This window comes from Dama dama, chromosome 33 (assembly GCF_033118175.1).
Source record: "Dama dama isolate Ldn47 chromosome 33, ASM3311817v1, whole genome shotgun sequence".
Taxonomy (NCBI): domain Eukaryota; kingdom Metazoa; phylum Chordata; class Mammalia; order Artiodactyla; family Cervidae; genus Dama; species Dama dama.
Genome location: NC_083713.1, coordinates 27,155,719 through 27,183,564, shown reverse-complemented (window position 1 = coordinate 27,183,564; position 27,846 = coordinate 27,155,719). Strand labels below are relative to the sequence as shown.

At 39.7% G+C, this 27,846-nt stretch overlaps 1 protein-coding gene across 2 annotated transcripts in view; it reads left to right on the top strand.

Annotated features, from left to right (window-relative positions):
• Positions 1-27,846, top strand: part of ITGA6 (integrin subunit alpha 6) — a 91,522-nt gene that overhangs the window by 48,091 nt on the left and 15,585 nt on the right. For both annotated transcript variants that reach the window (XM_061135641.1, XM_061135642.1), the window contains exons 7-21: positions 381-574; positions 1,410-1,498; positions 2,204-2,322; positions 14,911-15,009; positions 15,297-15,358; positions 20,386-20,546; positions 20,720-20,863; positions 23,264-23,379; positions 23,498-23,687; positions 23,783-23,866; positions 23,963-24,042; positions 24,197-24,274; positions 24,362-24,464; positions 25,853-26,026; positions 27,673-27,771. In XM_061135641.1, coding sequence (XP_060991624.1) covers positions 381-574; positions 1,410-1,498; positions 2,204-2,322; positions 14,911-15,009; positions 15,297-15,358; positions 20,386-20,546; positions 20,720-20,863; positions 23,264-23,379; positions 23,498-23,687; positions 23,783-23,866; positions 23,963-24,042; positions 24,197-24,274; positions 24,362-24,464; positions 25,853-26,026; positions 27,673-27,771 — 1,792 coding nt within the window. The remainder of the gene's footprint in view (positions 1-380; positions 575-1,409; positions 1,499-2,203; positions 2,323-14,910; positions 15,010-15,296; positions 15,359-20,385; positions 20,547-20,719; positions 20,864-23,263; positions 23,380-23,497; positions 23,688-23,782; positions 23,867-23,962; positions 24,043-24,196; positions 24,275-24,361; positions 24,465-25,852; positions 26,027-27,672; positions 27,772-27,846) is intronic.

Below are 27,846 nucleotides of genomic sequence, written 5' to 3'. Positions count from 1 at the left end.
CTTAAGGGGATATTGGAGCAGCCAGAATGTCCTGTTGAAAGTAGGGATTGGTGACAAAGTCGATACAAAGGTCTCTGGTTGGTGGTGCCAATCTGGGTCTTTGGTAGAAGGTTGAAGGTGGAAGGGAGTGGAATCTTTACTGGGAGTCTCTCTGCACTATAGATGTAACTTGGAAACTGGCTTCAAGTTCTTACAGTTGATGTTTTCCTTTGGTACCTAGTTTAAAAAAAAAACTAGGGAGATGAGATATAAATTCCAGATTTGAGGTCCTTTTTATCATATCTCTTTGTGTCCTTAGTACCTGTTCATGTGGGATTCTCCCTAAGCTTGCTGATATTTTGGCCAGTGGTTAACAGGTCTTCCCCTCATTATGTTTTCAGGTGGCAAGATATAGTTATTGGAGCCCCACAGTATTTTGATAGAAGTGGAGAAGTTGGAGGTGCAGCGTATGTCTACATTAACCAGCAAGGCAGATGGAATAACGTCAAGCCGATTCGTCTTAATGGAACCAAAGATTCTATGTTTGGCATTGCAGTCAAAAATATTGGTGATATTAATCAAGATGGCTACCCAGGTAGACAATAGATTGTGAAATGGTCATGATTTATGGATTATGTGATTATCTAAAATAGTGAGTGCTCATGACATATTTTATTTTATTTTATTTTTTCCTGGGAGTATTTGCATTTTATTTTTTTTTAATTTTTATTATTTTTATTTTTTTTTCCATTTATTTTTATTAGTTGGAGGCTAATTACTTTACAACATTATAGTGGTTTTTTGCCACAAATTGACATGAATCAGCCGTGGATTTACATGTGTTCCTCATCCCGATCCCCCCTCCCACCTCCCTCCCCATCCCATCCCTCTGGGTGTTTCCAGTGCACCAGCCCTGAGCACTTGTCTCACGCATCCAGCCTGGGCTGGCAATCTGTTTCACACTTGATAATATACATGTTTCGATGCTGTTCTCTCAGATCATCCCACCCTTGCCTTCTCCCATATAGTCCAAAAGTCTGTTCTATACATCTGTGTCTCTTTTTCTGTCTTGCATATAGGGTTATCGTTACCATCTTTCTAAATTCCATATATATGCATTAGTATACTGTATTGGTGTTTTTCTTTCTGGCTTACTTCACTGTGTATAATGGGCTCCAGTTTTATCCATCTCATTAGAACTGATTCAAATGTATTCTTTATAATGACTGAGTAATATTCCATTGTGTATATGTACCACAGCTTTCTTATCCATTCGTCTGCTGATGGGCATCTAGGTTGCTTCCATGTCCTGGCTATTATAAACAGTGCTGCTATGAACATTGGGGTACATGTGTCATGATGTATTTTAAAATATTGTATTGGAATGCTTTTAAAATGTGACGTTTGTTAAAATGTGGTGTTGTTAACAGATATTGCAGTTGGAGCACCCTATGATGGTAAGGGGAAGGTTTTTATCTATCATGGATCTGCAAATGGAATAAATACCAAACCAACACAGGTAACCAGATAACTTGGATTTCTACAGTTAAGGTCTCAATAATTTTCTTTCCAATGGATTGTTTAGATTTATGTGAATTTTCACACTAATCATATGTTACTTACAAGTCTACAATAGTATGAACTATGGTTTTATAAAAAATGTATTAGAAAATAACTTGTAAATAGATTTAAGTGCAATAAGCTGCTTGTTTTAAATTGTAAAATTTCTTTGGTAAATTAAGAATCAAACTAAGCTAAAGGAAAAGACTCTTCTACTCTGACAGCATAAAGAAGTGGAATGTCATACATTTCTTTTAGTAGCATATTATGAAGGGATGAAACTGGACAAACATAAGAGATGATTGTAATTGCATAGAGAATTCAGATACCAAAATCTTAAAATTGCTCTAGAGGAAAATAAGACATTTGGAGGGCAGGAAGAGAAGTTTGGTTTGAAATACACTGATTGACTTAATATAGTACATAGGGTTATCAAAGCTTCTCTTCTGTCTTTTGAGATACAACATAAATCAGGTAACTTTTGTGAAAATAAAATGCATGAAATGTTTGATCATGTGTATACTTATTTATAATTCAGTTGTGATTTAATATAATTTGTAAGTAAACTCTTTAACTTCAGTTCAAAAGAGATTTATCTTCAAAGCATAAATAAAAGCCTTATTTTAGTAGCTGGGTGTCCATTCTGATGCCCTGTTCCTTTCAGGTTCTTGAGGGTAAATCACCTTTTTTTGGATATTCAATTGCTGGAAACATGGACCTTGATAGAAATTCCTACCCTGATGTTGCTGTTGGTTCCCTCTCAGATTCGGTAACTATTTTCAGGTATGTAGTCTCTTGTTTTAAGCTTGTTTGGTAAATCTACTTACACTAGAGTTTTGTTTTGTTTTACCTTTTGAATTGAAATTTGTAACAACTGTACTTTAAAGGTGAAGTCTTATATGAGTTTTGAATATTTTTTTCTCTTGAGAGTAGTACAATGATGTAATAAAAACCTATTTTGTAAAGTCTTGGTGTAATTTTGAACTAATTTTTTTAAAAAGGTCAGAACTGGTGGAAATTTTTTACCTTTACATTTATAAAAACTGAAACAAAGAATTTGACCGTGTAAAGAATTTAAAGAAGGAAATGAATGTACTGTATTTTACCATCCATTAAGAAACTCCAAAATTTTGGTTTATATCCTTCTAGGTTTTTTGTGTGAATATACATGTATGTTTAACAGAATTGAGATTGTAATGTACATATAGTTTTGTAACCTACTTTTGCTGGTTTGTAATGAATAGTGGCCTTTTTCTGTGAGTGAGTATGATGCATAGTGGGTTATTTCCCTGTCGTTGAGTACTTTTCTGAAATGAAGTTAATGGTTGTCTGAGACATCACATGGGTCATGTGTTTATTTAACAACTTTTGGGTTGTTTATTTGGGGTCATAGTTTATTTAACAATTGCTATACTGTCATCCTGTCATTGGACAGTTAGGTTGCTTTCCAGGTTTGGTGGTTTGCTTCCTAGATACACAGAGCTGGTAAGCATCCTTACTTTTCTTCGTGTCCTAGATTATTTCCTTACGATAACTTCCTAAAAGTGAGTTGCGAAGTTGAAGGGCATGTGTGTTTTAGTACTCGTGATTCCTTCAACCAAAATGATCTCCAGAAAGGCTGCAGCGGTTTGCCCATCAGCTGTGTCTCAGTGGCCTTATCCCAACAATTCCATCACTGCTGGAAATTGCCAGGAAGAATTGTGCAAAACATTTTTTTTAATTTAAAAAGTAGCACATTCTTTTTTTTTTTTTTTTTTTTTTAAAGTTAATACAGAATTGCAGTTAAGTGCAAGTTTTCCAATATTCTTTCTTTCCATCAAACAACTTTTAATAGTTTTGAGTCTCTCTCCACTTCTAGGGTGTCATCAAACAGCCATACTATAACTGCTGTCCTCTATTCTGGTTTGTAAAAATTAGCCTCTTCCATTTTCTCTCCTTGTTAATACAGATATATCAATCTTATTCTTTTTAAAAGCTCAATGTTTTTCCATAATATGCATTTAATGAGTCCTTGGTTGATGGAATTTTTAGATAGTCTGTGACTTTTAGCTATTATAAACAGTGTGTTAGATAGCGTAATGTATATATATATATATATCTCCATGTAATTGATTTTTTTAAAGAAAAATTCCTAGAAATAGAATTGCTGGGATCAAGGTTAGCACATTTTTTTTATTGATCATGTGTATGTGTATGTGTACTGTCAGTCTCCGGCTCCAACCACATGGACTGCAGCCTGCCAGGCTCCCCTGTCCATGGGATTTCCAAGGCAAGAATACTGGAGTGAGTAGTCATTTCCTTCTCCAGGGGATCTTCCTGACCCAGGGATTGAACCCTCATCTCATGCATTGGCAGCTAGATGGATTCTTTACCACTGAGCCACCTGGGAAACCCTTGTTCATACATATACCCACAGAAAAATTGTAGCAATTTATGCTCACAGCAGCAACCTACCAGAGGGCCCATTTTCTCACACCTTTACCGACACCCAACAGGATGAATCTATTTAATTTTTGCCACTGTAGTGTGATCTCATCTTTTTTTTATTTTTTTTTAATTTTTTTATTAGTTGGAGGCTAATTACTTCACAACATTTCAGTGGGTTTTGTCATACATTGATATGAATCAGCCATAGATTTACACGTATTCCCCATCCTGATCCCCCCTCCCACCTCCCTCTCCACCCGATTCCTCTGGGTCTTCCCAGTGCACCAGGCCCGAGCACTTGACTCATGCATCCCACCTGGGCTGGCGATCTGTTTCACCATAGATAGTATACATGCTGTTCTTTTGAAACATCCCACCCTCACCTTCTCCCACAGAGTTCAAAAGTCTGTTCTGTATTTCTGTGTCTCTTTTTCTGTTTTGCATATAGGGTTATCGTTACCATCTTTCTAAATTCCATATATATGTGTTAGTATGCTGTAATGGTCTTTATCTTTCTGGCTTACTTCACTCTGTATAATGGGCTCCAGTTTCATCCATCTCATTAGGACTGATTCAAATGAATTCTTTTTAATGGCTGAGTAATATTCCATGGTGTATATGTACCACAGCTTCCTTATCCATTCATCTGCTGATGGGCATCTAGGTTGTTTCCATGTCCTGGCTATTATAAACAGTGCGGCGATGAACACTGGGGTGCATGTGTCTCTTTCAGATCTGGTTTCCTCAGTGTGTATGCCCAGAAGTGGGATTGCTGGGTCATATGGCAGTTCTATTTCCAGTTTTTTAAGAAATCTCCACACTGTTTTCCATAGCGGCTGTACTAGTTTGCATTCCCACCAACAGTGTAAGAGGGTTCCCTTTTCTCCACACCCTCTCCAGCATTTATTGCTTGTAGACTTTTGGATAGCAGCCATCCTGACTGGCGTGTAATGGTACCTCATTGTGGTTTTGATTTGCATTTCTCTAATAATGAGTGATGTTGAGCATCTTTTCATGTGTTTGTTAGCCATCTGTATGTCTTCTTTGGAGAAATGTCTGTTTAGTTCTTTGGCCCATTTTTTGATTGGGTCATTTATTTTTCTGGAATTGAGCTGCAGGAGTTGCTTGTATATTTTTGAGATTAATCCTTTGTCTGTTTCTTCATTTGCTATTATTTTCTCCCAATCTGAGGGCTGTCTTTTCACCTTACTTATAGTTTCCTTTGTAGTGCAAAAGCTTTTAAGTTTCATTAGGTCCCATTTGTTTATTTTTGCTTTTATTTCCAATATTCTGGGAGGTGGGTCATAGAGGATCTTACTGTGATTTATGTCGGAGAGTGTTTTGCCTATGTTCTCCTCTAGGAGTTTTATAGTTTCTGGTCTTACATTTAGATCTTTAATCCACTTTGAGTTTATTTTTGTGTATGGTGTTAGAAAGTGTTCTAGTTTCATTCTTTTACAAGTGGTTGACCAGTTTTCCCAGCACCACTTGTTAAAGAGGTTGTCTTTTTTCCATTGTATATCCTTGCCTCCTTTGTCAAAGATAAGGTGTCCATAGGTCCGTGGATTTATCTCTGGGCTTTCTATTCTGTTCCATTGATCTATATTTCTGTCTTTGTGCCAGTACCATACTGTCTTGATGACTGTGGCTTTGTAGTAGAGTCTGAAGTCAGGCAGGTTGATTCCTCCAGTTCCATTCTTCTTTCTCAAGATTACTTTGGTTATTCGAGGTTTTTTGTATTTCCATACAAATTGTGAAATTCTTTGGTCTAGTTCTGTGAAAAATACCGTTGGTAGCTTGATAGGGATTGCATTGAATGTATAGACTGCTTTGGGTAGAATAGCCATTTTGACAATATTGATTCTTCCAATCCATGAACACGGTATGTTTCTCCATCTGTTTGTGTCCTCTTTGATTTCTTTCATCAGTGTTTTATAGTTTTCTATGTATAGGTCTTTTGTTTCTTTAGGTAGATATACTCCTAAGTATTTTATTCTTTTTGTTGCAATGGTGAATGGTATTGTTTCCTTAATTTCTCTTTCTGTTTTTTCATTGTTAGTATATAGGAATGCAAGGGATTTCTGTGTGTTAATTTTATATCCTGCAACTTTACTATATTCATTGATTAGCTCTAGTAATTTTCTGGTAGAGTCTTTAGGGTTTTCTATGTAGAGGATCATGTCATCTGCAAACAGTGAGAGTTTCACTTCTTCTTTTCCTATCTGGATTCCTTTTACTTCTTTTTCTGCTCTGATTGCTGTGGCCAAAACTTCCAACACTATGTTGAATAGTAGTGGTGAGAGTGGGCACCCTTGTCTTGTTCCTGGTTTCAGGGGAAATGCTTTCAATTTTTCACCATTGAGGGTGATGCTTGCTGTGGGTTTGTCATATATAGCTTTTATTATGTTGAGGTATGTTCCTTCTATTCCTGCTTTTTGGAAAGTTTTAATCATAAATGAGTGTTGAATTTTGTGAAAGGCTTTCTCTGCATCTATTGAGATAATCATATGGTTTTTATCTTTCAATTTGTTAATGTGGTGTATTACATTGATTGATTTGCGGATATTGAAGAATCCTTGCATTCCTGGGATAAAGCCCACTTGGTCATGGTGTATGATTTTTTTAATATGTTGTTGGATTCTGTTTGCTAGAATTTTGTTAAGGATTTTTGCATCTATATTCATCAGTGATATTGGCCTGTAGTTTTCTTTTTTTGTGGCATCTTTGTCTGGTTTTGGAATTAGGGTGATGGTGGCCTCATAGAATGAGTTTGGAAGTTTACCTTCTTCTGCAATTTTCTGGAAGAGTTTGAATAAGATAGGTGTTAGCTCTTCTCTAAATTTTTGGTAGAATTCAGCTGTGAAGCCATCTGGTCCTGGGCTTTTGTTTGCTGGAAGATTTTTGATTACAGTTTCGATTTCCTTGCCTGTGATGGGTCTGTTAAGATCTTCTATTTCTTCCTGGTTCAGTTTTGGAAAGTTATACTTTTCCAAGAATTTGTCCATTTCATCCAAGTTGTCCATTTTATTGGCATAGAGCTGCTGGTAGTAGTCTCTTATGATCCTTTGTATTTCTGTGTTGTCTGTTGTGATCTCTCCATTTTCATTTCTAATTTTGCTAATTTGGTTCTTCTCTGTTTCTTAATGAGTCTTGCTAATGGTTTGTCAATTTTGTTTATTTTTTCAAAAAACCAGCTTTTAGCTTTGTTGATTTTTGCTATGGTCTCTTTAGTTTCTATTGCATTTATTTCTGCCTTAATTTTTAAGATTTCTTTCCTTCTGCTAACCCTGGGGTTCTTCATTTCTTCCTTCTCTAATTGCTTTAGGTGTAGAGTTAGGTTATTTATTTGGCTTTTTTCTTGTTTCTTGATGTAAGCCTGTAATGCTATGAACCTTCCCCTTAGCACTGCTTTTACAGTGTCCCATAGGTTTTGGGTTGTTGTGTTTTCATTTTCATTCGTTTCTATACATATTTTGATTTCTTTTTTGATTTCTTCTATGATTTGTTGGTTATTCAGAAGTGTGTTATTTAGCCTCCATATGTTTGAAGTTTTAACAATTTTTTTCCTGTAATTGAGATCTAATCTTACTGCACTGTGGTCAGAAAAGATGACTGGAATGATTTCAATTTTTTTGAATTTTCCAAGACCAGATTTATGGCCCAGGATGTGATCTATTCTGGAGAAGGTTCCGTGTGCACTTGAGAAAAAGGTGAAGTTGATTGTTTTGGGGTGAAATGTCCTATAGATATCAATTAGGTCTAGCTGGTCCATTGTGTCATTTAAGGTTTGTGTTTCCTTGTTAATTTTCTGTTTAGTTGATCTATCCATAGTTGTGAGTGGGGTATTAAAGTCTCCCACTATTATTGTGTTACTATTAATTTCCTCTTTCATACTCGTTAGTGTTTGCCGTATATATTGCGGTGCTCCTATGTTGGGTGCATATATATTTATAATTGTTATATCTTCTTCTTGGATTGATCCTTTGATCATTATGTAGTGTCCTTCTTTGTCTCTTTTCACAGCCTTTATTTGAAAGTCTATTTTATCTGATATGAGTATTGCGACTCCTGCTTTCTTTTGGTCTCCGTTTGCATGAAATATTTTTTTCCAGCCCCTCACTTTTAGTCTGTATGTGTCTCTTGTTTTGAGGTGGGTCTCTTGTAGACAGCATATATAGGGGTCTTGTTTTTGTATCCATTCAGCCAATCTTTGTCTTTTGGTTGGGGCATTCAACCCATTTACATTTAAGGTAATTATTGATAGGTGTGGTCCCGTTGCCATTTACTTTGTTGTTTTGGGTTCACGTTTATACAACCTTTCTGCATTTCCTGTCTAGAGAAGATCCTTTAGCATTTGTTGAAGAGCTGGTTTGGTGGTGCTGAATTCTCTCAGCTTTTGCTTATCTGTAAAGTTTTTGAATTCTCCTTCATATCTGAATGAGATCCTTGCTGGATACAGTAATCTAGGTTGTAGGTTATTCTCTTTCATTACTTTCAGTACGTCCTGCCATTCCCTTCTGGCCTGGAGGGTTTCTATTGATAGATCAGCTGTTATCCTTATGGGAATCCCTTTGTGTGTTATTTGTTGTTTCTCCCTTGCTGCTTTTAAGATTTGTTCTTTGTGTTTGATCTTTGTTAATTTGATTAATATGTGTCTTGGAGTGTTTCGCCTTGGGTTTATCCTGTTGGGGACTCTCTGGGTTTCTTGGACTTGGGTGGCTATTTCCTTCCCCATTTTAGGGAAGTTTTCAGCTATTATCTCCTCGAGTATTTTCTCATGGCCTTTCTTTTTGTCTTCTTCTTCTGGGACTCCTATGATTCGAATGTTGGGGCGTTTCACATTGTCCCAGAGGTCCCTGAGGTTGTCCTCATTTCTTTTGATCCTTTTTTCTTTTTTCCTCTCTGCTTCATTTATTTCCACCATTTTATCTTCTACCTCACTTATCCTATCTTCTGCCTCCGTTATTCTACTCTTGGTTCCCTCCAAAGTGTTTTTGATCTCATTCATTGCATTGTTCATTTTTAATTGACTCTTTTTTATTTCTTCTAGGTCTTTATTAAAAATTTCTTGTTATCTTTTCAATCTTTGTCTCCAGGCTATTTATCTGTAACTCCATTTTGTTTTCAAGATTTTGGATCATTTTTATTATCATTATTCTAAATTCTTTTTCAGGTAGATTCCCTATCTCCTCCTCTTTTGTTTGACTTGGTGGGCATTTTTCATGTTCCTTTACCTGTTGGCTATTTCTTTGCCTTTTCATCTTGTTTAGATTGCTGTGTCTGGAGTGGGCTTTCTGTATTCTGGAGGTCTGTGGTTCCTTTTTATTGTGGAGGATTTACCCAGTGGGTGGGGTTAGACGATTGGCTTGTCAAGGTTTTCTGGTTAGGGAAGTTTGCGACAGTGTTCTGGTGCATGGAACTTGATTTCTTCTCTTTGGAGAGCAATGGAGTGCCCAGTAATGAGTTTTGAGATGGGTCTATGTGTTAGGTGTGACCTTGGGCAGCCTGTATGTTGATGTTCAGGGCTATGTTCCTGCGTTGCTGGAGAATTTGCGTGGTATTTCGTGCTCTAAAACTTATTGGCTCTTGGGTGGTGGTTGGTTTCAGTGTAGGTATGGAGGCTTTTGGACGGTCACTTATTACTTAAAGTTCCATGTAGTCAGGAGTTTTCTGGTGTTCTTAGGTTTTGGGCTTAAGTTTCCTGCCTCTGGATTTCAGTTTTATTCTTCCTGTAGTCTCAGGACTTCTCCAACTATACAGCACTGATAATAAAACTTCTAGGTTAATGGCGAAAAGATTCTCCCCCGTTAGGGACACCCAGAGAGGTTCACAGAGTTACATGAAGAGGAGAAAAGGGAGGAGGGAGATAGAGATGAGCAGGAGGAGAAAAAGGGGGACTCAAGAGGAGAGAGACAGATCTATGCAGCTGTCTGTTCCCAGAGTGTTCTCCGTATCTCAGACACCTACAAAGATTCACAGAATTGGATTGGGAAGAGAAGGGGAAAGGAGGAAATAGAGGTGTTCTGAGGTAGAAAACAGAGAGTCAAGATTGGGAGAGAATAATCTTCGGTTTAAAAATAGGGCTTCTCTTCTTTTTTTTTTTGTAAGGTTATAGTGTATTGAAAATGAAAATTAAGGAGTAGTAGAGGAGTACTAGAGGACTTTAAAAGAAATAAGAGAAAAAGAAAAATAGAAAAAAGAAGAGAAAAAGGAAAGAAAAAAAAAGAAAAAAAAAAAAAAGAAAAAAAATTTTTTTTTCCCTAATTAAAAAAATCATAAAAATCTATGAAAATGAAAGTTAAGGAGTAATGGGGGAGTAATAGGGAATTTTAAAGGAAAATAAAAGAGAAAAAATAAAAAAGAAAAAATAAAAGAAAAAAAAAATTTTTTTTTTTTTCTTCCTTACTTAGGAAAAAAGAAAAAAAAGTAAAAATACATCTAGGAATTTCTCTGGAGCTGTTGCGGTCAGTGTGGGTTCGGCTCAGTTTCAGATAGTTCCTCGTTCCAGCTTACACTTCTCGATATCTATAGGGCCCTTCCTGTGTAGTCCGTGTTTTCTACGGGGATTTTAATCTGTTGCACCAGTCCCTTCTGAAGCGGTTCCCTTTGTTTATTTGGCTTCTGTTTGCCGGTCTCTTCAGAGCCTCATTTCCGCCCTGACAGGCGGGCGGAGGTGGACTCTTATTTAGGTAGCTAGTTCCGTAGCTCTGCGGGGAGGGGCTGGCGCTGCCGGGAGGGGCTGGCGCTGCCGGGAAGGGCTGACGCTGCTTTCTCCGTCTGCGCTGCTCAGGCTCCCGGCTGTTCTACATGGAGCGCGCCCCGCACTGTGCGAGGTTCCAGCCCTCGGGTGTTCCACAAAAGCGCGGAACGAAAAGCTGCGCCTGCTCTCTCTGCCTTCCCCGTCAGAGCGGTCCAGGCAGCCAGGGGCTTGGTGGGCGCACTCTCCCCAGGTGTGGCGCGCCCACTCCCTTCCGCGGACCCAGTCTCAGTTTCCGCTGGCGCCAGTCGGGTGCGCGCGCCTTCCGCCCTCCGGGTCCCCAGCCCCAGTCCCCGCCCGCGCCGGTTGGGTGCCTGTGCCCTGTGTCTCGCCGCGACCTTCCCCTCCCCCCTGCCTCCGGCGGGGCTGGGCTGGTCCGTAGCCTGCGAGCTCTTCTCTGGACTTTCTCGGTCCCTTTGTTCTGCGAACGGCCGGCAGTGTGTTCCGGCCGGTTAATTTTCTCTCTCTCCTTTGGTCTCCCACAGTTCAAGTTGGCAGCTCACAGAAGCTTCCTCCGATTGTCCTCAGGGCACTCGGGCCCAGACCCTACCCCAAGCAATGCCGCCTAAGACTCCCTTCCCGGGACGGATCTCCGTCCTTAGCTCTTTTGTCTCACTTTTTATCTTTATATTTTGTCCTACCTCCTTTCGAAGACAATGGGCTGCTTTTCTGGGTGCCTGATGACCTCAGCTAGCGATCAGAAGTTGTTTTGTGAAGTTTGTTCTGCATTCAGTTATTCTTTTGATGAATTTGTAGGAGAGAAAGTGGTCTCCCCGTCCTACTCCTCCGCCATCTTGGCTCCTCCCTCTGATCTCATCTTTTGATTGAATTTGCAATTCTTTGATCACTGGTGAAAATGAACCATTTGGGTTTTGTTTGTTTTTTAAAAAAACTATTTTGCTTTATAGTCATTTTTATCTAAAGAATCCCGTTAAAGAAATGGGCAGCGAGGTACAGCGAAACCCTAAATGAAAAATAATCTGTATGTCATGTGTACACTTGGTACCGTCATTGCTCTGTATTCTTCTGGAAGGATGCCAAGCACAGATGTAGCCTCTATATCTAAAATGGTATCCTAACCAAAACCCCTGGTGATAATAAAATGACACCAGGATACTTTTGAAGAGAATACTACTTAAAAAAAGACAGAATATACTGTGCATTTATATATGTGCATTTTATGTGAAAGCTAAGAACCAGAAGAGACTTTACAGATGGCAAAAGTGGGAGACGTGAAAGTGTGAAGAAAAATGTGTCTGGAATATTAGGCCAAAGGAAGAAGTTTAAAAAAAAGTTTGAATGAATGTCTGTTACTGCCTTTATATGCCTGTTTCTCTCTGTTCATGTGTTAGGTATTAACCTTAAAATAGTCAACATTTTCTTAAAGGTAGAAGAGTATAGTATAACATTCGATTACTTTAGCAGTTTCCATCCAAAAGCAATTTGAACTTCAAGTTCTAGTTTGAGATACATACCTCTGGTGTCAAGAAGACTTGAATTCCTGTAACAAAATTTGGTTCCCACGACTTTCCCAGGAGATAACTTGTCTTTAGCCAGTTAAATATTTGTATCTGTATGTAATTGATATTTTAATACCCTTAATTTCCTGTCCCCATAAGTAGGTTGACTGTGAATCCTATATATATGTTCCTTCTTTCCTCATCGATAGTATGAAAATGAATTTCAAAAGCCTTGGCTAATAAGATAACTTTCTTATTTTACAAATAAGAAGAACAGAAGCCCAGGACTTGCTTGTGCTTTTGAGCCTGGATCCTGTGAGAGCAGGGCATGGTACCTAAATCTTCCCAATGTCAGTCTCCACTAAATCATGCTAGTACTATGATACTTAATGAGTAAATGCCAACTAAACACAAGACAACTGAGCAATAATAATTTGCTTTATGTGTTAAAAGGCATTTTTATGATTCCATATATAATATGCTCTGAAAATTGTGTATATTGTGTGTTTAAAAACAGCATTTAGGCAGAAGTGTGTGTTAAAATATTTATTTTGAAGTGTATACAGCACCAAAGCCTTAATATTATTATATGTAAAACACTCTAGCATCTGTAGCAACTGGTATTAAAACATTTATGAACTTTTTGTCTTCTAAATATGTTCTCAAAACTTTAGAAACAGACCTACAGGCATACCTCATTTTATTGCACTTTGTTTTACTGTACTTCACAGATACTGTGGGATTTTTTTGTTTTGTTTTGTTTTTAAAAATTGAAGGCTTGTGGCAAGGTGTCATTTTCCCGACATGTGTTTACTTCATGTCTCTCTGTCACATTTTGGTAGTTCTTGTAACGTTTTTCATTTATTATTATTATAACTTTTTCATTTATTATTACTTAATTATGGTGATCTTGGATATTACTGCTATGAATTCCTGAAGGCCCAGATGCTGATTAGCATTTTTTTAAGCAATAAAGTATTTTTTAATTAAGGCAGGTACATTGTGTTTTAGACATAATTCCATTGCAACTTAATAGACTACATTATAGTGTAAACATAACTTTTATGCGCTAGGAAACCAAAAAATTCAAGTGACTCCTTTATTGCAATCTTTGCTTTATTGCTGTGGTCTGCACCCAAACCTGCAGTGTCTCCAATGTGAAATAACAATAGAAAGATAAACAATTAAGATAAAGGGAAATGAAAAAAATGTGAGCATCGTTTGCCCTTTTATTGCCTCCTGCCTTCCCCATGAAGGTACTCACTCTCTGTCTGGCCTACAGATAGATTGATCCCAGAGGTTCAGACTAGCTCTTTGGAATTTGGAATACACTTTCTTGTGGAACACTGTTCTCCAGGATGGCTGGGTTTACCACAAACCCACCGAAGTTGGTGTGACTGAATCCCTGTGGGAATGGAACCATAGGAGCCACTCTGAGTTCATGTGGGGAGTGACAGAGGCGAGAGTGTACCGTCTGCCCAGCCCTTTGGCCCCAACTACCACAGTCGTGCATTTCTATGCCAGTGGTGCAGGGATCAAGCCATAGGCCCTTGGTGACCCCTTTGGCTGTGGCGGGTAGGAAGAACATATAAGGGAGAAAGATGATGTTTTTACATGGTGAGAAGGGCTGAAGGCGTAGGATTCCATTTTTTGTGTGTCCGTGAGGTTGGGTTAAGGCAGAGATAGGAAAAGATAAAAGATTCCAGCTTTGCTCATAGAGATATTGTGGGGGTAGAAAAGTTGTGGTCAGTACTGGCAAGCACCTGAGGTTGGAGATAGGAGAGTCCGAGGGAGGATAGGAAGCTCAGATACTGTAAAATGGGGACTTTTAAGTTCAGGTCTTGCCTAGATTACTAAAATTCACATATGTGTAGAAATCCTGCTAGTGAGCACCCCAGGTGTTAGATGTATGTTGGTATAACCTTTTTGGAGCTTTTTTTGGGGGAGGGTGGGCAAGATTACCCAGAATTAAAAATGCATATATTGTTTGACTCAAAAATTCTGCTTAAGAATTTATCCTACAGATAAACAGATGTATGAACTTAGGACACATACATGTACATAGATGTATAGGTAAGGATGTTTGTCAGCTGAAAGCCTTACAAAATTCTAAATGTCCACTGATTAAGGGACTGGTTGAATAAATGATGCTCCATTGGTAGATGCAATACCACCAGCTGTGAGAAATAACTAGATTTGTGTGTAGAGATACGAGAAGACCTCTGAAATGTGAATGACAAAGAGCAGCATGCAGACCAATAAGCATGAAAAACTCCCACTTTAAAAGAAATGCTTGTTTTAAATTTAATTTTAAATAGTATTTTTAATTGAACCAGACTGATATATCTGGAAGGACATGCAGAGCTCCTTGAGAGTTTGGGTGGGGATGAGACATATTCACCTGGAAACTATGGAACTTTTTACATATTGCCCATATTGGTCTTTCAGTTTAAAAACTCCATTAACATTAAAATTATTAATATAAAACAATTTATAATTTTGAATGTGTCATGTTTAAACATTTTTATAAATATCACATCATCATGTTTTAAATTATGTCTGTTAACAGCTGTTTTCTTTAGCAACAGGGGAGCGGGAGTAACATTGGGAAACAGAGTTTTTCCTGTGGTTTTTAAGATGCAGCATCCGAGGATGCCTGTGTAGTATGTGAGTTCATCTCACATCCACATAGCAAAAGGCTGAGCTTGTCTTCTCCTTTGTCTTCAGATCCCGGCCTGTGATTAATATTCAGCAAACCATCACAGTAACACCTAACAGAATTGATCTCCGTCAGAAAACGCTCTGTGGGGCGCCTAGTGGGATATGGTGAGCATCTGCACCGTGTCCACTCTTCCCCCACTGTTTGATATCTCTGCTTTATGATGACCCAGTTGCCCTGAGGAGCCACAGGGAAGATTAAGAGAAATGGGGAAAAGGAAAGAGGAATCTTGTCAAGTGGATATATAACATTTTTACTTATCAGTCATCACTGGGGGGATATGAGGAAGAGAAACGTGTTGAGATTTTTTTCCAGGGCAGTAAGGCATTTCTTTTTTTTTTTTTTTTTTTTTAGTAAGGCATTTCTTAATGACCATGTGTTTGATTTTATACAGCCTCAAGGTTAAGGCCTGTTTTGAATACACTGCTAAGCCCACCGGTTACAATCCTTCAATAAGTAAGTACCTAATACTTTTTGTTTGCTTATCTGAACATCTTTATTTTGCTTAATTTTCTTTAATTAGAGTATAATTGCTTTACACTGTTGCGTTACTGTCTGCTATACAACAAAGTGAATCAACTGAAATTAGATCTTTTCTGTCTGCCAGGTTGAAAAGTTCTGAATAAATTAACTAGAAGAACAAAACTGTAATGGCCAACATGGGTCCATAAATTCTGACCTAAAGAATTAAGTCTGTCTGTCATCTTCTTTTTAATCAAAAGGGTGAAGCCCAAGAGGAAAAAAATGCGTTTGGTCCCCATTTGAATTTTCCAGAGCAGATGGTTTAGGGCAGAATGAATGCCTTGGATAAGTACTCATTTGCTGCCACAACCATTTCCTCCATGTCTGTCTTTGAAAAGCAGTGTGGAAAATTGGTTTTGTGGTTGTGAGGTGGCGGGTGGTAGTTGTAGAAGAGTGACCGCGGGAGCCCAAGTCCTACTTGAATAAATTGTCAGTTTCCAGTCTCTTCGCTGCTGGGTCCCCTCCCAGAGGCCTCTGCGGTCCAGAACACCCGTGCCGTGTCCCTGAGGGTGGGCCCAGGGGGACCTGAAGACTGGGCTTGAACTCAGAGACTTGGGCTCTGCTCCTGGATCCAGTGCTTCAACACAGAGCTAATCCCATAATGTTTGAATTTTTATTTTCCTATCAGTTAAAAATAAATGCCTCTGATGGGAATTAACTACATAGGATTGTGGCGGAGTTCAGATGAGATAAGCTGGTGAAAGGGCTTCCCTGGTGACTGAGACAGTAAAGAATCTGCCTGCAATGCAGGAGACCCAGGTTTGATTCCCTGGGTTGGGAAGATCCCCTGGAGAAGGGAATCACTACCCACTGTAGTATTCTTACCTGGAGAATTCCATGGACATAGGGGCCTGGCAGGCTACAGTCCATGGGGTCGCAAAGAGTTGGACACGCCTGAGTTTCACTTTTTCAGGGTGGTGGAAGCAGGTTGTCATTCATAAGGTCTTATTCTACTTTGCTTTTTTTAATAAGAATGACAGGAGTTTTGCCACAGGGTTTGACAAATTTTTAATGATATTCTCACAATAGTGATGATCACCGAGGCCTTCTCTGGTGTGTTTTAGTAGCAGCTGTACCTCTTCAGGAGTAAGCCAGAGTAAAGTTGGGGGCCTAGGAATCTAAAGACATCTTTTCCCCAAAGAGGAAGTGCAGAGGGAGGGTGATTTCCTTTCTGGGTCAGCCGTGGTCCCAGCGGCTAGGTGTTCCAGTGCAGCAGAGCCACCAAGGAAACCTTTCTGGAAGGACAGGGTGGTTCTCAAGGTTTTCAGTTTTTAGTCCTCTTTGAGATGGAATGAGTTTTCTTAAGGCTTCTCCATGTTACCTTGAGTATTTTCTTTTCTTTACGAAAAAAAGATGTCCCTTTATGACATCTCAGAACTTCACAAATAAATAAGTCTGCCTTCACCCAATCCATGCTGTCATAAACCCACTTGGCCTTCATCTTCCCAGATTTTAAGCTGTCCTCGGGAGGTTTCTTCGTCTCCTTCACTTTTTAAGGCCCTTTCTTCTGGGCCACCTCCCGCCGTATTGGCCCTCCATGAGCTCTGCAGACCTTGCAGTATGGCGTGCATATATTAGGACTTTCCACCCCCAGGGGAGCTGTGGCCTTTCACTTTGCTCTTGAAGTAGCCGGTATTTTATTGAGTAGAGAAAATACTGTTTTTTGTGTGGCTTTCAGTAAATATTTTATGATTTCTTACAATCTCTCACCCTCTCAGATTTTGTGTTGTTTTTACCCAACTGTGGTACCTTACACTTGCCAGCTTGGTTCGTGGGGCCTTTTACCATTGTGTCTGGAAGCAGCCTAGAGAGACCAGGAAAGGGAGAGGGAAAGGAAACATGTTTTTATTCTATTGGTTATCTTCTCAAACCACACTGTTTGCCAAAGATGTGAAATCTCATCAAAACATTTCTTGTCTTCCCTCAGATCAATCATTTATACAAAATAAATTACAAACTTCCTTCTAGCTTAAACGCTGTCTTTAATGCCATGTATATTAATTTTATATAACTACTCCTATATTAACCAAGTGTTTATGGATAGCCCACTATAGATTGGGCTTCCCTTGCGGCTCAGCTGGTGAAGAATCCATCCGCAATGCGGGAGACCTGGGTTCAATCCCTGGGTTGGAAGATTCCCCTGGAGAAGGGAAAGGCTACCCACTCCAGTATTCTGGCCTGGAGAATTCCATGGACTGTTTAGTCCATGGGGTTGCAAAGAGTTGGATGCAACTGAACGACTTTCACTTCACTATAGAAAGAACTTTTTTCCTCTGAAGAAATTGAAAGAAAGCCTGTTTTCATTGCCATTGCTTCCACGGTATTGGGAAATTCTAACTCAAATAAAGCGGAACTTGCACAAAACTGCAAGAGTTAATATATCTAAAATCTGTTCCCCGTGTCCAAGTGTGTGAGCTTATTGTTCGGCTAGGCTGTTTTAACTTGGCAGTCCTCGGGTATAGTGTTCCATACTTACAGATATTTATAATTGAGCCTTAATGACTATTCTACTTGGCTTGCCCCTGCAAAGGTCAGCAAAGGTGGCTGGCAAGGATTTTAAGATGATGTGAACTGTCTGGAGGGTCAGAAGAGGTTGGAGAGGGTTTGGTAGATAAATGGTTTTAATGCCCCCACACACTCTCCTGCTTTTGCCATGAGGGGCACTCAGCATGTGAGCCTTCGTCTGGTTCATTGTGAAGTTAGCAGGTCACTGATAAATGGATGATGTCAAGGCTCACAGAGGGCCTAAAATGGAGGCGCATTCCATTTGGCAGCCATGACATTTAAGAATTCTTCAGATGGACACAGAAATTACTATTGAAACTGTTGTTTCTAAATTTTGGTTTTGCATATGGGAACAGCCATTGTTTCAGCGTAAGGATGATGACAGTGTATGTGTGTGCATGCAAATGTGCATTGGGTGTGTGTTGATGCATTTGTTCATCTATTCTACTAATCCTGTTTATGTCAGGTGTTGTGCTGTTGCTGGGGAATACAATGGGGAACAGCTGGAGGTGGTCTCTGGAGCGGCTTTTCCTGGGAAAGTGATCAGGCATTCACAGTGCAGCAGACTTAAGTGTAGTGATGAGAGAAATAGAACACTGTTGGACCCCCCAGGAGGGGCCGGGAGAGCTTCCTGGAGGAAGTAACATCCACACCGAAATCTGAAGGAGGAGTAGAGTTAGCCCAGCAATGAAGGAGAGGTAAAATGAAAAAGAGCTGGGAGGTCCAGCCTAGGGGAAGTGGGACCCTGCACGTCTAAGAGGCTTTAAAAGGCAGTCACCTTTTGTGTTTGTGACACAAAAGGAGCTGACTCCGTTTCTTGCTGTAGGACTCTGGGCCAGTCACCTTGTTCTGTGGGTCTCTAGTTCTTCATCTGTAGGTAGAGGGTATTAAACTCTAATGTAACTATTAGAACATGGATTCATTTTCTGGAGCAGACTTTTTTTCCCTGAGGCTGGCTTCTCTGACCCTGTACACACTGGTTTGCTTTCCCTTCTGATGGTTTTGTTTTTTAGTTGCTAAGTCATAACCTTCTCTTTTGCGACCCCATGGACTTTAGCCCGCCAGGCCAGGGTCCTTTTGTCCATGGGATTTCCCAGGCAAGAATACTAGAGTGGATTGCCATTTCCATTTCCAGGGGATCTTCCCAACACAAGGATCGAACCTATGTCACCTACATTGCAGGTGGATTCTTTACCACTGAGCCACCTGGAAAGCCCCTTCTGATGGTTTTGTTGTTGTTGTTCAGTTAACAAGTCAAGTCCGACCCCCTGGACTGTAGCATGCCCGGATCCTCTGTCCTCCACTGTCTCTCAGCGTTTGCTCAAATTCATGTCCATTGATTCAGTGTTGCCATTTAACTATCTCATTATCTGTTGCCCCGTCTCCTACTGCCCTCAGTCTTTCCCAGCATCGGGGTCTTTTTGCAGTGAGTTGGCTCTTGGCATCAGGTGGCCAAAGTATTGGAGCTTCAGCTTCGGCATCAGTCCTTCCAGTGGATATTCAGGGTTGATTTCCTCTAATGTTGACTGGTTTGATATCCTTGTAGTTCAAGAATGGTTAGTGAGTGATTAATAAATGTAAGTCATTTAAGTACTAAAACATAGCAGCTATATCCAGCAAATTGGCAAAGAATGTATTCTGAAGTTAAGAAATGAGATTTTGATCATCCAAATCCTAGCTTGTCTCTGAGCTCTGTCAGTGTAGGTAATCACAAATAGGATGTGCCCTCTGGGGCTTTGGAAGTGGAAACCTTGCTTCTGGGAGTTTTATTAATGGACAGAGGGGCCCTCTGACCACGGAAAGGAAGTATGTTTTACCTTTAAATTCTTCATCTTTTTAAAGTGAAAAGTCTCATCCTATTGTCAAGACATCTCCATCTCTAATATGTTTTTCCTCTTTTAGACAATTTTCTTTATGAGTACTTTAATGTGTGTAAGAACCACCTGATAATCTTATTAAAATGCAGCCTTGGGTTCAGTAGTCTGGTTGGGCCTGAGGATCTGCATTCCTGACACCACACAGTTGAGAAGCTGCTATTGATCTAGAGGCCTTTTTGGAATTTAAGCACCAGACTGTTGAAGAGGGAGTCAGTTTAGGTCCTTCAGCAGGGTTGGCTGCCCTCCTGTTGTCTGTCACATCTTGTGAGTTCTTGAAATGCAGTGAAACTGATTCTTAACGCGTCTCTGAGGTTTTGACTTATTCTTGAGCTCCCCCACGTGGCCCAAAGGAAATGCAGCTTTAAAAATTGTTCACAGTAATGGGCAGGAAAGGACAGCTTGATTTGAAATACCATAAGTCAGAATGTGCATTGCTAGGAAATATGAAGGAAAACCATGGCAATGGGAAAAAATGGTCTAAGAGGAATTAAAATATATCAAAAACGAACTCAGTATACTTACAGCTGTGTTGTGTATGAGTGCATTTTAAGTTCCTGTGGTTTTGTTGATTTCATCTAGCCATTGTGGGCACTCTGGAGGCTGAAAAGGAAAGGAGAAAATCTGGGCTGTCGTCAAGAGTTCAGTTTCGAAACCAAGGTTCTGAGCCCAAGTATATGCAAGAGCTCACTCTGAACAGACAGAAACAGAAGGCATGCATGGAAGAAACCCTCTGGCTCCAGGTGAGGGCCGCAGACAGATCAGTTCTGTCATGCAGGTGCTTGGTCACAAGTGTAGATTTGACATTTTCTATGAATACTAGCAACACATTATCCAGGACAAAGGAAAGCATTGTTTTGGAGTTCCCTAGTAGTGTTTATAGCATGCTTTAACTGTGTCTCTGCATTCTTTTCAGGAAAACATCAGAGATAAACTGCGTCCCATTCCCATAACTGCTTCAGTGGAGATCCAGGAGCCGAGCACTCGGAGGCGAGTGAATTCGCTTCCGGAAGTTCTCCCAATTCTGAATTCAAATGAACCCAAGTCTGTTCATACAGATGTAAGTGTTTCTGATTTTCATTTTACTAATTGTTTACTATTTTATTATGCTAAATCAAACATCTCCGAAGGCAATAGACTAGTGATTGATTTGCCCTAAAGGCCATTCCTTTGTATATTAAATAAGCTTTTTAATATATGTATAGTTTGGAGAAAATTTGCTTCCCAAGTAAACAATGGATATAGAAACCTACAGAATACAGTTTGGAGATGAGAGTTGTTTTTCTTAATAATTTTTGGTCATTGAGACTTATTGAGACTATAATTGACAAAACCTATTATTTTCATGAGCTTCCCTGGTGGCTGAGATGGTAAAGAATCCGCCTGCAATGCGGGAGACCTGGGTTTGATCCCTGGGTTGGGAAGATCCCCTGGAGAAGGGCATGGCAACGCACTGCGGTATTCTTGTCTGGAGAATCCCCATGGACAGAGGAGCCTGATGGGCTATAGTCCATGGGGTTGCAAAGAGTCAGACACAACTGAAATATATGAGCAATGAAATAGTCAAAATTTAGTGTCTAATGTAGCCTATGTAATCTTAGAAAGTAAAATTTATATGGAGGGGCTTGCTGTATACCTCTTATGTAGTGGTGGGTGTTTGTTTGCTAGGGTTTAGGATGCCTGCATCTGCAGGATTAGGCTGGGGACTGGTGACATCTTGATTTAATGTTTTGTACTTGTCACAATATAGTTGGTAGTGGAGTGTCCACTCTGAGGCACTGGTTCTGGTGGCCCACTGATGAAACTTTTCATGAATGAGTTAGGCCTAGGGGCTCATGCCTGCACCTGCACATTGCAGTATTTATTGTCATCAAGCATAGTTCCTTATGTACTTTTCAGTACACTTTCAATGTCACTTGTTCAGTCACTAAGTTATGTCCATGGGCTGCAGCCCGTCAGTTTCCTGTGTCCGCCACTGTCTCTCAGAGTTTGCTCAAATTCATGTCCATTGAGTTAGTGATGCTATCTAGCCATCTCATCCTCTGTTGCCCCCTTCTCCTGTTGCCTTCAATCTTTCCCAGCATCAGGGTTTTTTCTAATGAGTCAGCTCTTCGCATCTTTGCATCAGGTGGCCAAGGTATTGGAGCTTCAGCTTCAGTATCAGTCCTTCCAGTGAATATTCAGGGTTGATTTCCTTTAGGATTTGATCTCCTTGCTGTCCAAGGGACTCTCAAGAGTCTTCTCCAGCACCACAATTTGAAAGCATCAGTTATTCAGTGCTCAGCCTTCTTTATGATCCAACTGTCACATCAGTACATGACTACTGGAAAAACCATAGCTTTAATTATGTGTACCTTTGTTGGTGGAGTGATGTCTCTGCTTTTTAATACACTGACTAGGTTTGTCATAGCTTTTCTTCCAAGAAGCTAGTGGCTTTTAATTTCATGGCTGCAGTCTTCATCCACAGTGATTTTGGAACCCAAGAAAATAAAATCTGTCAGTGCTTCCACTTTTCCCCCTTCTATTTACCATAAAGCAATGGGACCAGATGCCATGATCTTAGATTTTTTAAAGTTGAGTTTCAAGCCAACTTTTTCACTGTCCTCTTTCACCCTCATCAAGAGGCTCTTTAGTTCCTCTTAACTTGCTATTATTAGAGCAGTATTATTTGCATATCTGAGATTGTTGATATTTCTCCTGACAATCTTGATTCTAGCTTGTAATTCATCCAGCCCAGCATTTCACATGATGCATTCTGCATATAAGTTAAATAAGCAAATAAGTTAAATAAGGTCAAATGAGTTAAATAAGGTCACAATATACAGCCTTGTTGTAATTGTCAATGTCACTTATTGTACATTAATATTTCTTCTGTGTATTCCCATATACACAAGCTCCATAGTCATATTAAACATAAAAAACAAGACCATTTCTCTAATTATTGATTAGTGTGATTATCAAGCATCCCTTAGCATAGTGCAAGATACTCTGCCCTTTGCTTTCCTAACCTTGAACTCTGTTTCCCCATCTGTGCAGTGGGTCTCTGAACAGTATATGCCTCATAGTCCCCTGTGAGGATTGCGTGAGTTTAAATACGTAGTCTTGTGTTGGGTAGTATTGTCATTACTGTTGTTAACTCTCACAGTAAACCCTATGTAGCAGGGCGGTGGTATCCCCACGTCACCTGTGTTGAAACCTAGACTATGAAAGATTAACTGACTGGCCCAAAGCCACATAGCTGAGCCAGGTTTATTCTTTACTGCCCTACAACTCTCAGGGCCTTGGTCAAAGTGTTCTGAAAACACAGTTTCATTAAAGGACAGAGTGGGCGTTCGATGCAAAGTATGTTTGTAGTTTGAATTCTGCTATGGTAACTGTCACAATGGGAAATGAACTGTATGGAAACAGTCACTTATTTAGAGTCCTAAATGGTATAAATTACAATTTTGTTTTCCTACAGGTGCACTTCTTAAAAGAGGGATGTGGCGACGACAACATATGTAACAGCAACCTTAAGCTAGAGTATAAATTTTGTACCCGAGAAGGAAATCAGGACAAATTTTCTTATTTACCAATGTAAGAATTGTGCTATAGTACTAGCAAAAACGACTCTGGCTTTGCAGTGACTTTTTGTGAAGGGTGATTGAAAATCTATTGAGAACTTTGTTGTTTTCCTTTTTTTTTTCTGTAATAGTCAAAAAGGTGTACCAGAACTAGTTCTAAAAGATCAGAAGGACATTGCTTTAGAAATAACAGTGACGAACAGCCCTTCTAACCCAAAGAATCCCACCAAAGATGGTGATGACGCTCACGAAGCTAAACTCATTGCCACTTTTCCAGACACTCTGACTTATTCTGCGTATAGAGAACTGAGGGCTTTCCCTGTAAGTATTTTAAGAGACCAGTTTGGAGGAAAAAAAAAAAAAAAAATTGTGTGGTAAGTGAATGTTTTGTGATCTGGCCTGTTTTTCTATTACAGGAGAAGCAGTTGAGTTGTGTTGCCAACCAGAATGGCTCGCAAGCAGACTGTGAGCTTGGGAATCCTTTTAAAAGAAATTCTAGTGTAGGTGATGCCTTTACATACTGTATTTTAATTTTTAAAATACCATTGCAGTGTCAATATGTTCAGCCTATGTTAACAGCCATTTCTGTTTCTTAGGTTACTTTTTATTTGATTTTAAGTACAACTGAGGTCACCTTTGACACCACAGATCTGGATATTAATCTGAAGTTGGAAACGTAAGAGAGTATTTCAACCTTCCATTCAGAATTATTTCATGAAAACACAGCCAGTCAATGAATTGGCCTTTATCTAACTCATAAAAGAAGTGTAATTTAATGAGAAAACTGACTGTTACAATAAAACCCTATTGTTTCCCTTTCATTTTTTCAGAACAAGCAATCAAGATAATTTGGCTTCAATTACAGCTACAGCAAAAGTGGTTATTGAACTGCTTTTATCGGTCTCCGGGTAAGTGTTTGTGTTTAGCATAACAAATCAGTGTCTGAAAGAACCATTTACAATCCTCACTAAAACTGGTGTTTTTTAATTTAACAGAGTTGCTAAACCTTCCCAGGTGTATTTTGGAGGTACAGTAGTTGGTGAGCAAGCGATGAAATCTGAAGAGGACGTAGGAAGTTTAATTGAGTACGAGTTCAGGGTAAGTGGTCGCAGTTGGCCCTCCCAGTCTGTGTATCAGAAGCTAACCTACGCTGTATATGATCTTGAATATGTAGTTTTAATAAGTAACAATAAATAAGCGTGATAAAGGGAGCTTGCCAGTTTTTAAACAGCATACTGGCTTAGTGTAAAAGTTGTCTTTCAGAATGGAGAACCACAACTTCATTTAACATAGGACTCTGTTCAGAATCAAATTCAGTTTGGTCTTTTTCTTCTTAGGGAGTTTTAATGTATTAATAATAAATGTGGTGTTGAGACAAAGGAGTACTCGATTTTTTTCTCCCCAGAGTCTGTCTATAAAACAAAAATCTCAAAATGGTATTTGGCTTTAGAATGTGTGAATGATCCTCTGTTATAAGGTCATCTCTCTTATTGCTTATGGTTAATGTTCACTGACCTTTCCCAAGCGCAGTTTTGTGATGGTGAATGTGGGTTTGACGTATACCCATAAGGAAGACTAATGATTGCTCTGACCCATTCCAAAGTAGGTAGTCACAGTGGCTCTTAAGTCCAGTCAAATGAACATAAGTGCATGGTACAGAGGTGACTCATAACTTATACGCAGGTTCAGGTCTGTGTGGCTCAAATCATATTCCTGAAAGCACAGTGACCGTTGTTGAGGTGAGAGTCTGAAATAGCAAAAATGGGTCCACCCTTGACTCTAGCAGGATGAAGAGGTGGAATTCTCCTCTGAAAGAATCTGTTAGCTTTACAGATACAACTGAGACAGCTAGTGGGTGGTGGTGATTATGACACCTATGCAGATGTGGCTGCAAAGAGGTCTGTGGGTTCTGGAGTGGTCTTTCACACAAACTCTTTTGATGTCTGTTGCACGGAGTTGCTCCCTGCCCTGTCCCCAGCTTGGACTCATGGGTTCATGGTTGCCAGAACGGCCCTACTCGGGTCTCTCAGTTGTTATCCCAAGCCCCCACCCTGTAGTCAGGACAGAGGCAGCTTCAGTTTTGCAGTAGGTGGGGCTTCCCAGAAGCAGCCGATGGCTGCACTGGCACCACACTGGCTTTGGCACCTGCCAGGCAGAGTGGTTACAGAGTGACACAAGAACACACGTGACTTTTCCCTGGGCATTTTGAGAGCCTGGCAGATTCTGTTGCACACAAAAGTTGTTCCTGAATTGAGGGAACAATTATTTCTCTTTGATCTTTTTTCCCCCTTATTTTTATTGACAAGAATCTTTAAACACAAATCTCTATTTTGAATGCCCTATCCAAAGTCCACTTTTGGAGCCTGTGCTTTTATTGTTGGATTATACCAGATATTTTGGCTTTTTTTTTCTTGGCAATAGGAACTGCTTACCTAATTTTATGTTGAGAGAATTACACTGAGATAATACATATTATTTTCTAACAGGTAATTAACTTGGGCAAACCTCTTAAAAACCTCGGCACAGCAACCTTGAATATCCAGTGGCCAAAAGAAATTAGCAACGGCAAATGGTTGCTTTATTTGGTGAAAGTAGAATCAAAAGGATTGGAAAAAATAACTTGTGAGCCACAAGGTGAAATAAACTTCCTGAAACTGACGGTATGTTAATTGATCTCTCTCATGTCTCCATATATGTTAATATTAGAGAAGGGGGACATCATTGCTTGCCCTGGGAAACACATTCTGGCATGTTGAATTTTTTTTCCTTTGGTGTCAGAGTTTCTGTTTTGTTGTGAGTAACCAAGTCAGGCTGAGGATTTCTGCTGACTAGGCAGAAATCCTAATCACCACTGTGGCATATAAGTCACGGTCATTTTGTGCATGTTGAAGCAAATGACATTTTCTGAAGTTTGAAGGCCCAGTGTGACATATAAGGACATGCCCTGGGGATGGGCCAGCCAATGTCAGTTCCCAGTAGAATCAAGCATTACAGAACATACTGGCACCTTAGCAAGTGACCTTGAAGACTTTTCATCCTTTTTAGAATAGAAAATATTTATTGAGTGCTTGTTATATCTCAAGCACCATGCTAAGCATTTGATTTGCGTTTTCTCATTTCATTCTCTTGATCGTCTGATGAGGTATTTTTCTCATACCCACCATTTCATAGATGAGGACATTGAAAATCAGAGAGATTAACTTTCTCAGAGTCACTCAGTAGCTATGAGGGCAGTGCATTCATGCACAACCCTGCTTGTTTTCAAAGTCTGCACTGTTAACCTCTTTCTGTACTGCTCCACACTTAAGTAACTATCTGGTCTATCATTTATGCTCCAGTTTGATAAAGACTTGCTTTGTTATTGCACATCTGTTTCTTTTAAATCCTAAGGTGACTGGGTATGACCAGTGTTCATAGTTGGTGGTTTATATTCATCAACTTGGAGAAACAAGATGGTCCATTATTCCTAATCTTTAAGAAAAATGCAGTTTATTTATTTATTTTTGGTTTTGCTGGGTCTTTGTTGCTGCTCATGGGCCTTCTTCTAGTTGTGGTGAGCGGGGGCTACTCTTCCTTGCAGTGCACCGGCTTATCTTTGCAGTGGCTTCTCTTATTGTGGAGCATAGGCACATGGGCTTCCATAGTTGCAGCACGTGGGCTCACTGGTTGCAGTTGGCAGGCTCTAGAGGGTGGGCTCAGTGGTTGTGGCACATGTGCTTTAGTTGCTCTGAGGCATGTGACATCTTCCCGGACCAGGGATTGAACCTGTGTCCCCTGCATTGGAAGGTGGATTTTTATCCATTGTACCACTGGGGAAGTCCGAAAAATGAAATTTTAAAGCATCTTCCTTGGCTTAGTTTTCAGTATTCTCCTTTGAATAAATCATGCTCAATCTTTTCTACTTTCCGTTTTCCTCATTCCGTGTCACTCATTCAGGATGTGCTGACTTTTTACAGTTATGTTAGGTACCGATCTGAGTGCTTAGGGGTAGAGGAATGAGATTGGTCCCTGATCTCAGGATGCTCACAGTTTGGTGAGGAGACAGCGGAATAAAGAAAGCCTTTGTCTCTTGAGTTTTAAGGTTGGAATGAAAAAAATTACCTTGAAAAATAAAGTTGAAGTGAGGTTGGTAATTAACACTTTGTGGATCTTACACTTAAATTGTTTCCACACCTTGGTGCTGGGAGAAAGGTGAAGATTATCAGTTGTGAATTTGGCATAATCTGGGAGGGTGTACTCTGGAAATTTGTACAGTAATGCCAAAAATTAGACTTGGTGGAAGTATTTCAGATGTAATTTTTTTCAGGAGGCTCACAACTCAAGAAGGAAACGAGAAATTGCCGAAAGACAGACAGATGATGGCAGAAAATTTTCTTTATTTTCTGAAAGAAAATATCAGACCCTTGTGAGTATTTTTCAAGAGCTGTGAGTTTTCCAGGAGGTGGCGGGAAGGCCTTCCCCAGACCGTTGTGCTGTAACT